This window comes from Chelonoidis abingdonii, chromosome 5 (genome assembly GCF_003597395.2).
Source record: "Chelonoidis abingdonii isolate Lonesome George chromosome 5, CheloAbing_2.0, whole genome shotgun sequence".
NCBI lineage: Eukaryota > Metazoa > Chordata > Testudines > Testudinidae > Chelonoidis > Chelonoidis abingdonii.
The window spans coordinates 70,064,280-70,077,144 of NC_133773.1; the positions used below are offsets into that span (position 1 = coordinate 70,064,280).

The following is a 12,865-nucleotide window of genomic DNA, read 5'->3' on the forward strand; positions in this document are numbered from 1 at the left end:
GAAAAATAGCACCAACAAAATTATAATAAAATCTCTCTCTCTCTCTACAATGTATTTTAAAGCATTTTTAATGAATTTAAATGTTCATGGTTGGAAATTATGGGGGGGTGTCAGGCACGGGGGGGGTCAGACAAGCATTATTTAATGATAGTAGCTGTTGAGAATTAAAAAGTAAAAGATTTATAGCCATTAAACCCTGTCAACATCATATGTCAAAATGTGCAAAGTAAATATTGTTAAATCAAACTCTAATAAGTTCTCTAGGAACATTTTTTCTTACTTTACCTTTCTGTACATATCTATTATTATCAATGGAAATATTTTGTTGATTTGTGCATTTATTGATAAAAATCAAATCCTTCCAAGCCTGTTTATAAAGATAAACCCACATGTAAGTGCTTGTAGGATTTGGTCCTGAAAGATTACATAAAGTACACTTATTCATTGCTTGTTTTTAGGCAGGTTCTGTGGTGACAAACTACCAGAAGTACTCACATCTACGGACAGCAGAATGTGGATAGAGTTCCGTAGCAGCAGCAATTGGTTAGGAAAAGGTTTTGCAGCAGTTTATGAAGGCAAGTTACAATGAATATTAAAGATGACTTAATCATATGGATAACGATTAACGGGAAACACATTTATATTTTGACAAATGTGGGCATTGATAAATTATGAAGTTAAGTTAACTTCATCTGAAATTAGTTTCATACTTTTTAAGAAAACAGTTTGGTTGTTTTGGTATGGGCCATCAACTTCATAGATGTATAAGTTTGAAATTTCCAATATGATCTCATTACAGACATCGTCCTTTCGAATAACATCAGTAATGGTGATCGGAAGTATATCATGCACATTTTTAAATTCTTAATTAAATGGTAGTTGGAAACTCTCTTAGATTCTGAGATCTGTTCTTTAGCACATACCTACATTTCTGCACAGAGCTTACCAAACTTAGGGAAATTTCCATTTTCCTTTAGTTCAGGTGTGTTGAATCCATTTTGTTAATGACACCTTGGAAATTTAAGATGGCTATCTCTTTCTCATGGGAAGTTTTGGGAGAGGGGAGTTTTGCATATTTCTTGCTGGATGTCTTGTTTAAGAGGTAGCGTTGAAGAGAAAATGCATTTAGTGTTTTATTCTATACTTTTAGTTCTATGCTTCCTCACTTTCCTTCACAAAATCTGGTTCTGTTCTTGCATGTTCTGTAGTTTAAGTAAATGAGAACATTAATAGACATCATCCTGAAATACAATGAAGCCCAGTTTAACACTGTTTAGTAGAAAAGAGTGTGATATAAATGGAGTCCACAGATATTTAGTATATGCGGGTAGGCCCCAATCCTGAAAACACTTATGCATTTGAGTAACCTTAGTCATGTGAGTTGTTTCACTGAACTCAAAATGTTTGTGTTTCTAGGCGCAAACCGTAGTTTGTAGGTAAAGATTCATAGATGTAGAGGATGAAGTTTGTCCCAATATTCTGTTTTACTGAGGCTAATAAGCTACATATGGACATGGCTATTGATGAGAAATGTATGTTACATAACCCTAAAAGCATATAAAAAGGTGATATTATTTTATGACAATTTTAATGCCTTTTTAAGCAGTCACAGATCATAAATATCAGTGATTCCGGAGTCTTCTCCAGTGTTAAAGGTACTGCATTACTAAAAACATTAAATACTCTGTGAAATGTGCAGTAGGTTATACAACCAAGCTTGATTTCTGTAATTTGACCTTTTTAAAGTGTGTATATTTTTTGTTATATAATTTCATCACCACACAAAATATGATGACTCAAGAATAGGGGAAAATATCAGTCCTGAAAATATATTTAGATTGAGTTTTATGCTTTCATCAGCAATCTGTGGAGGTGAGATCCACAAAAACGAAGGCCAGATCCAGTCTCCTAATTATCCTGATGACTACAGACCAATGAAGGAATGTGTGTGGAAAATAACAGTGTCAGAGAACTACAATGTTGGATTAACCTTTCAGGCATTTGAGGTAAAGCCATTTAACTGATTCACCAAACCATCTAGTGGATAACTGACAGTGCCATTTAAGAGAATCCTCATTAAACCAATGAAGAAACAAAGAATTCTCTCCTCTTCCCTCCCCCTCCTAAAAAAAAAAAAAAGTCTACTGCTGAAGTTTACTTTCCTTGGGACCTTTCCTGTTGCAGAAATTTTCAAGAAGATTAAAGGGGTTTTACGTTATCTGTGCTATTTGAATTGAAATGTTTTAAATACTGACAATAGTTTCTTTTGACAAATGCATAATCCTGTTTCGCAAGACTGCTTTAGGATTCTATTAAATAATAGAGCTGTTATTTCTTTTCTCAATCTAATTGTTAAAAAAATGAATGCCTTTCTGGAAAGAAAGCACTATTTTATGTTTTTATTATGCAGAAACAAGTACTGTATTTTTTAAAAAGCCAAACTCTTAAAATGGTTTCAAAGCCCATATTTTTTCAAATTTAACATATCTATAGTGGATCTCCATAAACATTTTTATTGACTGGTACAGGCCAGCAGACTTGTCCCTAACATGGGCAATTGATATTTCATACAACTCATTATACATCATATAAGTGCTGGTTTGAAGTTCACAGCTAAGTTTAGTAATACTTGTTCTGTCTACTTTTTTTGTTTAAATATTTCAGTAGTGTATGAATTTAGGAACCATGGCTCAGATTAACAAAGATACTTAGGTGCCTAAGGCTTGCGTTTAGGTGATTTAATTACAGTTTTGGTTCCAGTGCAATCTACATTTCCCACAGGCTATTTTAGATGGCTCCCAGCCTATTGTGCTGGCTTTTGTGGACTGCATTCTTCAGTCCCTGTCTCTCTCCATACATTTTATAGGGAGCTTAGGTGACTAACTCAGGTTTCGTGGATCTCAGTAGTATTCTTTTGATTTCGTATCTGCCTAAAAGTGACTCTTAGCATCGCAGTGCCCAAGTCCCTTTGTGGATCCAAGAAAAGGCGTCTGGCTCTTTCATTTCTGTTGTTCCTGGTCTTGCAGCCCTTAAGTGATGTACCACCCTTGAAAATCGATGGGAGTTCTGGCATGGAATTATCAAAAGATCAGGCCTATGTGGCAAAATTTACGATTAGTAATGGCCATATATTATAAATATTAGAAAAGGCTTTCATAGGTGTTACCTGCAGTCTCCTATCTTTTTGTCAGTTAAATTAATGCCTCATACCACATAAGGCAGGAGGATCTTCCCCTGCCCAAGCATCATTTTGAATGCTAGTTAGGCTTTCACTGTCCTGGCTTAGAGTTGAAAATTGTTTTAAATGGACAGTATTTTTAGTAATTCTGTAGTTCTTAATGATACCTTTCTATATCAAAATACAGAGAGTCTGTTTTAATGGATCAGGATTGATTAGGACAGCTCTATGAAATCTGATGTTAAACAAGATTACTTTGTTTAATGGACGAGGAATGCCTTTCTTGCAATAGCTATACTAACAAAAATATAGAGCAGTGGTTCTGATTTTTATTACTACCTGCGAGGAATCAGTTTGTCTTCTCTGAAATAGCAAAAAAATAAAACAAACAAACAAAAAAAACCAGATTATCCCTTTGCTGCATATAAATGAAACAAGCAATGTCCAGCTTTAAGTTTATATTGGCAGCATAGTTTACTAAGCCACTCATAACTTGGTTTCACTCCTTGTTTCAAGAAATTTTGCTTCACTTTCTCTTGTGCTGAAAACTCAAAAGACAGCAAGTGTTTGGAAAAGATTTCAAAGAAATAGATAAAATGAAAAAAAGAAATGCAATCAATATTGGATATACTTGTGGCTGAACTGTAATCCACTCCCCCCAAATGTATTAATTCATGAGTGTTAAGGGTTTATTGTAGGCAAAGTATGTATCTGTCAAATAAAAATATGGAATGTTCTGTTGCTAATGACAAAAGGTATCAGTATCCTTAAATAGATAACAGTACTGTGGCAAAATGATCTCAAATATGAGTTCAAATATGTCACTTTATTTCTATATACTTGATGCATTGCCCAGCAAAACAGAAAAGTGATTTAAAAATCAGAAGTCCCTGTGTCCAAAAGTAGTAAAGTGCAGACAGGAGTTATTACAGTATGTTTGTGAGAAAATTGTTTGTCCTTTGAAAGGTGTTTTTATGTTTCATAAATTCTGATTGCACATAATGCAATGAAATAACTTTATAAATAACCTCCAGTCTATAATTAAACCCCCAGAAAAGCCAATAACTTCAGACTTTATCAGTGAGTCATCTTGTTTTGCCTGCTGTGGGCATTGCAGCTTCTGCAGTGTAGGATTACCTGCTCTTCTTTAACTCACTGATAGAGGAATTGTACTATGTGATGTTTAAGCAGAGCAGCGTAAATATTAGCATCATTAACTCCACATAATCAGTCTCTCTCAATCTCTCTGAGTCTCTCCAGCTGGAGATGTTCCACTTTGTATAAATAACTATTCATTAGGTCAGAAAAGAGAGTGACTTTATAGCCCAGTGGTAGGGCACTCACTTGCAATGTGGGAGTCCCAAGTTGCTAGTCCAAATCATGCAGATTTGAACCTGAATTTTCCACATCCAAAGTGAGAGCCCTACCACTAGGCTATTGACTATTCTAGGGCTGAAAAATAAATTCTGAGAAGCTGTCTGAGACAGTAAAAATTTTGAAAATAAGAATCCAGACTGTTCTGCCAGTGATGTTACCTTCAGATGGGGAAGGAAAGTTGGAGTTCTGTGCATCTCTACTTTTTACTTCTCCACTTGCCACACACACTGTATAAACAGTAAATGTGAGAAAGCTTAACTAGACTTGAGCTGTGGGTCATAAAGATGAGGCCTGCTTGTCTCACCAAACCATTAGATCTGATGAGAACCCTCCTCTAACTCACCTTGTGAGACACTGTTCGGGCATGAGAGGAAGAGATAATATAGAACAGGTTGGTTTAGGAGGATGGGGCAGTGTCCTGCCAAGTTCCCACCTGTCGTAATCTCTTTTGGACCATATCCAACCACTTTCTCTGGGTCCCCATGGCCACTTGAAGCAGTCTCACCTGGAGACCCCATTCCGGCCACTGCTGCTGCCTCCGTCAATGGGGTTTCTCTGGCTTTCCTTCATCCTCATTCTGTCATGCTGCCCTGACTTTCTTCAGGAGCCTTCAGCTGCTGATGCTACCAACACAACAACATTTTTTTGCTGTAAAAATTAAAATGTTTTATTTATTTACTAACAATTTGCATATTCTTCACCCACATGTAATTTGAAAGAATGACATTTTAGCACTCCAATAAACAAGGTTTATGGGCCCAATCTGAACTCAGTGGGAGTCATTCCATTACTTTGAATAGGTGTTGAATCAAACTCTATATGGGGAAGCACAGCAGACTTTTGTAATTTAGCATAGCAGGTCTTTGCGCAGCAGCGCTGCCAGATAACGCAACACCATAATGTCCTAAAATATGAGACTCAGATAAGGAAAACACAGCTCAAATCAGTTCTTTTTATTTGTTGCCAAAGGGTTTTAAAGTTACTTATTACTTGTCCAAAAACACTATATTTATCTTCTGTTTATATTTCAGTTTGTAACTACTTAATCTCTAAAGATTATTAGTATTGGAATCACTTGCAGTGGTATTGAACTAAAAATAAATTAATGTAGTCAAATGATCACCTTACTTGAATGTTTAGTGTAAATCAATAGCACTTTATATGTTGGTTGATTTTTATAGTCTTAGATGTTTAGCAACTTACCACTGCCCCAAATAGATTTTTATCTTTCTTCCTCTGCCAAAAATGAAAGGTGATGCTCAGAAAGGAAACTCTAGTATTTTACTTGAGTGGGAGCTGGGCACATGTAATTTAGAGCTGAATTTGGTCCATAAAAGTATTTTCCAAACTCCCCTATAGAGTGGAACAATGTTCCTCTATAATAGAAAAAAAAATGAATTGCTGAATGACTTATGGTCCGTAAAAATGAACTGTGGACAAAAAATAATACAGTTAGACCCTTTATTGATTTTAATGGGCTTTGGAGCAGGCTAATAGCCACTACGTCTGAATATAATAGCTTTTTACTCTATTACTGTTAATACTATAATGCTAACAGAATTGCATATTATAATTGTTAACATTAAAAAGTTCTCAATTTAATAACTTAAAAAAAAATTGAAATGTGAAGTACATTTAAAATTTACCCTCTAAACCTCTGAAAAACTGGTGCTCAGATAGACACATGCATGACCACAACATTAGTTGTGCATGTGAAACTCTTATTGAAGTCAGTACAGTGATAATTGTGCCCCAGGTTATGATATTTCTTACTCACCATTCTAACTCTGGGTCTGATGCTACCCATGAGCAAAATGCCTAGAAGGATCTCTGTAATTAATTAAGGCCCTGAACTTGGAAACACAAAAGCCCCTATAGCATTACTTCTGTGAGTAGTCCTACTCATTTCTATGGGACTGCTTGCACAGGGAAAGTTACATGTATGTTTAAGTGTATGCAGTATTGGAGACTTAGATAAGAAAATAGACAAGTTTTGTAGAAGAGGGACAAAATTTGTTCTTTTTTTTAAAAAAATGAAATAAACAAAACTGAGTATATTAGGATTTCTGATTCTTTTATGCTAAGCAAAAGCGTCTTAGTTCTGTTCATAATACACAGTAGATATAGTATTTCACCAACCAAATGAATGAACAGCAAAACAGTCATAGAATATATTAATAGGTTTAATTCTATATTATAAAAAATCAATTTGGGGATGAGATTTAGTTTGTTTGTATTTGTTTTTAAAAGGGTGGTTCTGTTAATAGATTTGATTCGAGCCTTCTCCTTAACTAAGAAATCTCCTTTTAAAACAGAAATCTTGCTGTTTGTTTGTATAACAAGCTTTCTCAGAAGATATAATTTTATTCTCCTGGATTTAGTTAATTTAGGCAGGTTTCCATGTACCTATATTCCACAATTCTGAACCCATAGGGTAATCCTAAGGTAAAGCAGCCGTAAGAGTTCTGGTTGCATTAGTGGGAGATTGTGTGTGTGTGTTTGTCTGTCTGTCTGTCTGTCTCTCTCTCTGGGAGTCTATCTGCAGTTCCTAAGATATAAGATCGTAAGGCTCATCTCCAGGTCCTGCTGCTGCTTTAGTCTCTGCTGCAACTCCCACTCTGACAGGTGCTCTACACACTACTAGGTAGAGAGTGTGAGGCACTCTAACCTAAGACATAAACAAAATTGTGTCTATGGTCTGAGGTCTTCTGGCAGGATGTGTGGATGAGATGTTCTACCCACATATTTCTAGCTGCAGGACCATCTCCAGGCACCAGCTCAGCAAGCAGGTGCTTGGGGCGGACAAGGGGAGGGGCAGCACATTGGGCTCTTCGGCAGCAATTTGGCAACAGGTCCCTCGGTCCCTCTCAGATGGAAGGACCTGCTGCCGAATTGCCACCAAAGAAGAAAGTGGTATGGTGGAGGAGGTGCCAATTGCGATCGAGGATTTTTTTTTCTCTTTTGCTGCTTGAGGCAACAAAAACCCGGGACCCAGCCCTGGCTTCCTGGAAGAGTAAAGAGAGGTCACCTGAAATCAGGAGTCTCCCAAGTGAAACAGGAAACTTAACAGCTTCAGAGATGTAATGATGACATTTTAAGTGTCATTACTATTAATTATTTCACTACTCACCATTTTAGCAGCAATGTGGGTAATTCCAGTCTGCCTCCCATGCTCTCTAGGTGCCTAAAACTCTATTCACTGCCAGTACGTCTAGCTTCCAACATCAAATTCTAGAATGTAGTTATGCAGGGTGAATGCAGTAATGCAGAATTTTGCACTACATTGAAAATGAAGGGACAGCATAAAATAGATTGAATTTAACATCAAATTAAATAACACAAAAATAATACTTTCCTGATTATATTTCATTTTTATATTCAATTCAATAAAATTTAAATGTCCTTATTTTTCAAAAACTGCCATTGAATCGCTAGTCTTCTGCACTAGATTATGCAGAAACCAGGTCTTCAATAGAATTTAGATGAAGCTTGTTGTGGAGTACATGGGGCCTTGTTTTGTAGCTATTTAGATTTTTTGCAATTAAGCTATTGTATCTTATCAACATCTCAATGGATTTTGCTTCTGTTCATAAAATTGAATGTAGCAACACAGAGACCTATAAAGAATGTTTCTTTTGTCTCCCATCAGTTGTTATACTCTATGACTATAGATATGGCCTTCCAAAGGAAAGAACATGTTCTATTCCACTTAACATAAAGGAACTTTATTTAGTTATGTGTTAGTCCATAGTTAAACAGAGCACTGTTGTATATTTACAGATCGAAAGACATGACAACTGTGCCTATGACTACTTAGAAGTCCGAGATGGAACCAGTGAAAATAGTCATTTGATTGGCCATTTCTGTGGCTACGATAAGCCAGAAGATATTAGATCTACCTCTAATACCCTGTGGATGAAGTTTGTTTCTGATGGAACAGTTAACAAAGCAGGGTTTGCTGCTAACTTTTTTAAAGGTATGTATTATATGGGGATTGACTCTCATATAGTATTGGAATATAGAAGAATTACAATGTTTGTTTGCTCTGTTACAAAGAACATTAAGGATATAATATTGGTAGAATACAAAATTAATATTATTTTAGTTTTTGTTCTGATTGGAGTTAAGGGGCCTGATTTTCCACTACCTTTTACTACCTCTTTTTTATTCAGTCATCAGTACCTAGGCAAACTGGGTGTAAAATGTTAACCGATCAAAATGGCAGTGTTTTTACATTCACTTTGCACACATGTAAATGACTACCCAAGGCGCAAAGGGGTGAAAAATCAAACCCAGTCTGTCCTTCTAATTTCTTCAAATGTTTGGATGAATTTTGATAAAGATGTAATCACTCCTGTTAAACATGTTTAGAGAAATATTATGTGGCACGTCTATAAAAAATAATTGAAAGAATAAAATTCTGATAGGAATGGTATTGTCTGAGAGGTTCATTATTATGAATGTTTGTGCTTATTCTTAAACAGAAAATGTATCATTCTTTCTAGTTGCTTAAGGCTATGTTTTCACTTTATTATCCACCACCAGCAGGGGCAAGGGCATGAGCATACAGGTAAGCCCTGGGCAGAGCTCAGGAAGCATATTTTGACTTTCATGGAATCTCAGGGTTGGTAGGGACCTCAGGAGGTCAGGTAGTCCAACCCCCTGTTCAAAGCAGGACCAATCCCCAGATCCCTAAATGGCCCCCTCAAGGATTGAGCTCAGAACCCTGGGTTTAGCAGGCCAATGCTCAAACCACTGGTCTATCCATCCCCCCTCAGAAACTTTGAGAGTCACAATGTGCCTTTCAGTCTCCTCTTTGCTCCAGGGAGGAAATAAACTGCAGCAAGGCTAGTGCCTGGTGTAGTATTATCACTTGCCATGCCAGTGCTTTCACAGTCACTACGTTAATGTGGTGGGAGCATGAAGCCAAGGCTCCATCCAGTCCTCCCTGTATTTATTATTATTAATCATAGTAATGATGATGCTGATGCCTGTGCGCACAGGGTATGGATGTAGAAGCTGTATGGACCTGGATTCCCTCTGGAACCCATGGTACAGGTAACCTACTCTTCCTTATTCTCTTGCCCAGCCACAAAGGGCTAGCGATGATCTAGCCCTTACCATCAGTTTTCACTCCATACAGATGTGGGAGAGGAGAAAATAATTGTCAGTGTTTATTTCAAATGAGAATATTCTTCATATTTGCCACTGTGCAAGGAAATGATATATACTACATCTCAGGCGTATTTGAGCATGAATATTATGAGCATGTTTCACTGCTAGCAGAGATAATTCTGTATTCCATTTTTTCAGATGCATCTTGTTTCCTTTAATATCAGTAGAATGAAAACTGGGATTTGAGGATTCTGTTAATCTGGTTTTGAGTATGAATTCAGGATAACGTACGAATTCATTCTGTTGGAGATAAAAGTGCCCTTCAGGTGACCCTGCTGAGGATTTCCAATCATTCTCTCAGTACTTTACTCAACCTTTAGACTGCTGCTGCCTAAATTGTATGCTGGCCACAAAGTGCTTATAAATTAGGTCTGTATCTGTCAGTTGCTATTGTAGTGGAAAAGAAGAACATACATTTTATCTACCCAGTTTCAAGTCTTTAAGATTTAAAAAATGCTCCAGTCAGTAGAGTTGATGTGCTATATAGACAAGTTCAATGGCATGCACAGCACTTGCTGCAGATAATATCAATCTGTTCAACAATTAGAGATGAAGAAGGTAAAAACTTTTAATTAATGCCTTTTCTATTCTTTTATATCTTCATAGAGGAAGATGAATGTGCCAAACCTGACAAGGGAGGCTGTGAACAGCGGTGCGTGAATACCTTGGGCAGTTATCAATGTGCTTGTGATCCTGGCTATGAACTTGGACCTGACAAAAAGAGTTGTGAAGGTACAGTAAGCTGCTAATTTAAAGAACTTCTAAAACATATAAGGTATGCCATTTTTATAAAGCCATTTTTTGCATACTAAAGCGTATGCATTAGTGAATATAGGTACTGTCATACAGCTTGAAAAATATCCTCCACTGTACAATGTCTGTCTATAATAGTCTTATTCATTTAGTATTAATTACTAACTTATCCTGTTTGAGTCCTATTATTAGTCAAATAGAAAATTATGTACAGTAGAACCTTGTTAATTGACACTTCACTAACCATACACTACATAATTTGCCTTCAGAAAAGAGCATTTTCTCTATGTGTACTAGGAAGGATTTAACAGTATAGCAACACACTGAAATCTCATATTTCAAAGACTTCATTATTCTTATAAAATTATCTGACATAAATTTACTACATACATAAATATACATTGCTACAATGTATTGTAATTAAAACTAAGCTTCACTTGTCAAATGAATGAAATACTGGTTTGTGATATGTTATCCTTGCTTTTATAACTACATTTGTTCACTTGCTCCCTCGTTTGCCAAAATTTAATGATTTGCAATGCGTTTCTACTGTTATTTTAAAGTGTCCTTTTACTTATCATTTCATTTTAAAAAGTCATGTTTGAAATATAATGTATCAAAGCTTTTTATTAAAAACAAGGAAACTAGATTTAATAATAATCTGAAGAAATCAAAAAGGCCCTTAAATGGAAGATATTGCAAAACTAGGATTAGATTAAGATATCTCTTTGCCCATAACACTGAATGTATGCACACTAAATGAAGCTTAGTACTGCGGTCATTAAAATAGTGATAATCATATGCTAATTCACAAATACTAGTAAATTTAGACATGAGACATTTTAGACCATCCTTATTTAATCTATTTTGCCTAAGTATTGTAAGCGGTCTGAGAACATTGCCCAGTGACGTGGTTCTCTTTAGATGGAGTTAATAGGTATTACCTATGAATTCTATGATATTGTGGGATTAAACCAGATTTATGACAGTAACGTTCATAATTTATTTTGTATTTAGTTTCCTTGAGCTTTATTTTAAAGATAGTATTAGAAAAGTATGAGACATTCTCAGTATGTATAGCTCATTCACATGATGAGTACTATGGCTCATAAGACACCATCATGGTTTTTTGTTTCAAATTCCTCAACATACACATGAAAAATACTCCATATTCCAAATACTCATTATGACGTGGGGTGTCCGGTTCCAGGATCCTGCATGGAGATGCAGAGCTTGTCTGCTGATTCATACTGGAAGCCAGAACAGCTGTATCCCAATCCAATTGTAAAAAAGTAGGGTTTTTTTGCCTGGGTGCCTATCTCAATCAGTAAAGACTAGGGAAGTGAGGAGGGTCTTGCAGGAAACTTCCTAAAACAGACAGTTCAGGAGAAACTACCTCCCATTGCTCCCATACAGAACTGGGAGCAGCTCTGATGAGAGCTGGAAGCATTCTTAAGAGCTGCTGTCCCTTCCCTGGTGTACCTGCTGAACAGCTTCCCCTCTGGCTATATTTCAGAGAAGGTAGGAGACTAACTCTGGCTACTCCATTGCCTCCTTCCTGACACAGTCACTCAGGGTAATCCAGGAAAGGGAAAAGAAAAGAGAACTTGAGGATGAACAGCCACTTGTGTGACAGATTTTCGTTGCCAATGGAGATTTGCCTCCACATGGGACCCCAAGGGAGAGATTCCTTGAGGTGTGACACTTGCCGCTCCTCTCATTCTTGTCGCACCCCAGGTTAGAGCAGCTTAGGGATTTGTCTAACTTGTGCCAACTGACCATGCTCCCCAAGGCTCTCTAAACCAGATGGAAATAACCAGAGTGCAGTATGTTCCAGCCAACAGCCAGCTTTCAACTCACCTTCTGCACCACTAGGAGCTGAAATGCTGGTTCTATACCCCCAGGTGGTTTCAGGTCCCTTAGTAATGCCTGAGTTTCACAAATGAAGTGAAGCAGGGTAAAGAATCTGCCTCCAAAATATTGCTTGTGCCCTTTACTTGACTTTTTTGAAATAGGAGTTTGACCCTCAGACTGAAAAGTTAGTCACTCCTTCCTATTTATGCTGTATGTTTGGTCATATGGTACACTTCTGCAGCCTGATTGGATGACTGAATTTTTTGAACAGGAGAATAATGAATGACTAATACGGTTAGCAGAAATTCTTCTGAAAAAGGGTGAAGCAATGAAACTTTCTGTATTCACTATATTTTAGAAACCCTTGATGACTGTGTAAATATTTGTGAATAAAATAGTATGAACCCCATGAATAAGAGAGCATAGAATAAATTTGGATAATTTATTCCCAAATATATTCTGATTTTTTCACCATATTATTTGAACAGCTGTATTTTAAACAAAAGTAACCTTTGTACATGAGTAATT

At 36.5% G+C, this 12,865-nt stretch overlaps 1 protein-coding gene across 2 annotated transcripts in view; it reads left to right on the forward strand.

Annotated features, from left to right (window-relative positions):
• TLL1 (tolloid like 1) overlaps nucleotides 1-12,865 on the forward strand; it is a 195,812-nt gene that overhangs the window by 146,973 nt on the left and 35,974 nt on the right. For both annotated transcript variants that reach the window (XM_075066357.1, XM_032785269.1), the window contains exons 11-14: nucleotides 459-575; nucleotides 1,861-2,006; nucleotides 8,336-8,531; nucleotides 10,337-10,462. In XM_075066357.1, the coding sequence (XP_074922458.1) occupies nucleotides 459-575; nucleotides 1,861-2,006; nucleotides 8,336-8,531; nucleotides 10,337-10,462 (585 nt within the window). The remainder of the gene's footprint in view (nucleotides 1-458; nucleotides 576-1,860; nucleotides 2,007-8,335; nucleotides 8,532-10,336; nucleotides 10,463-12,865) is intronic.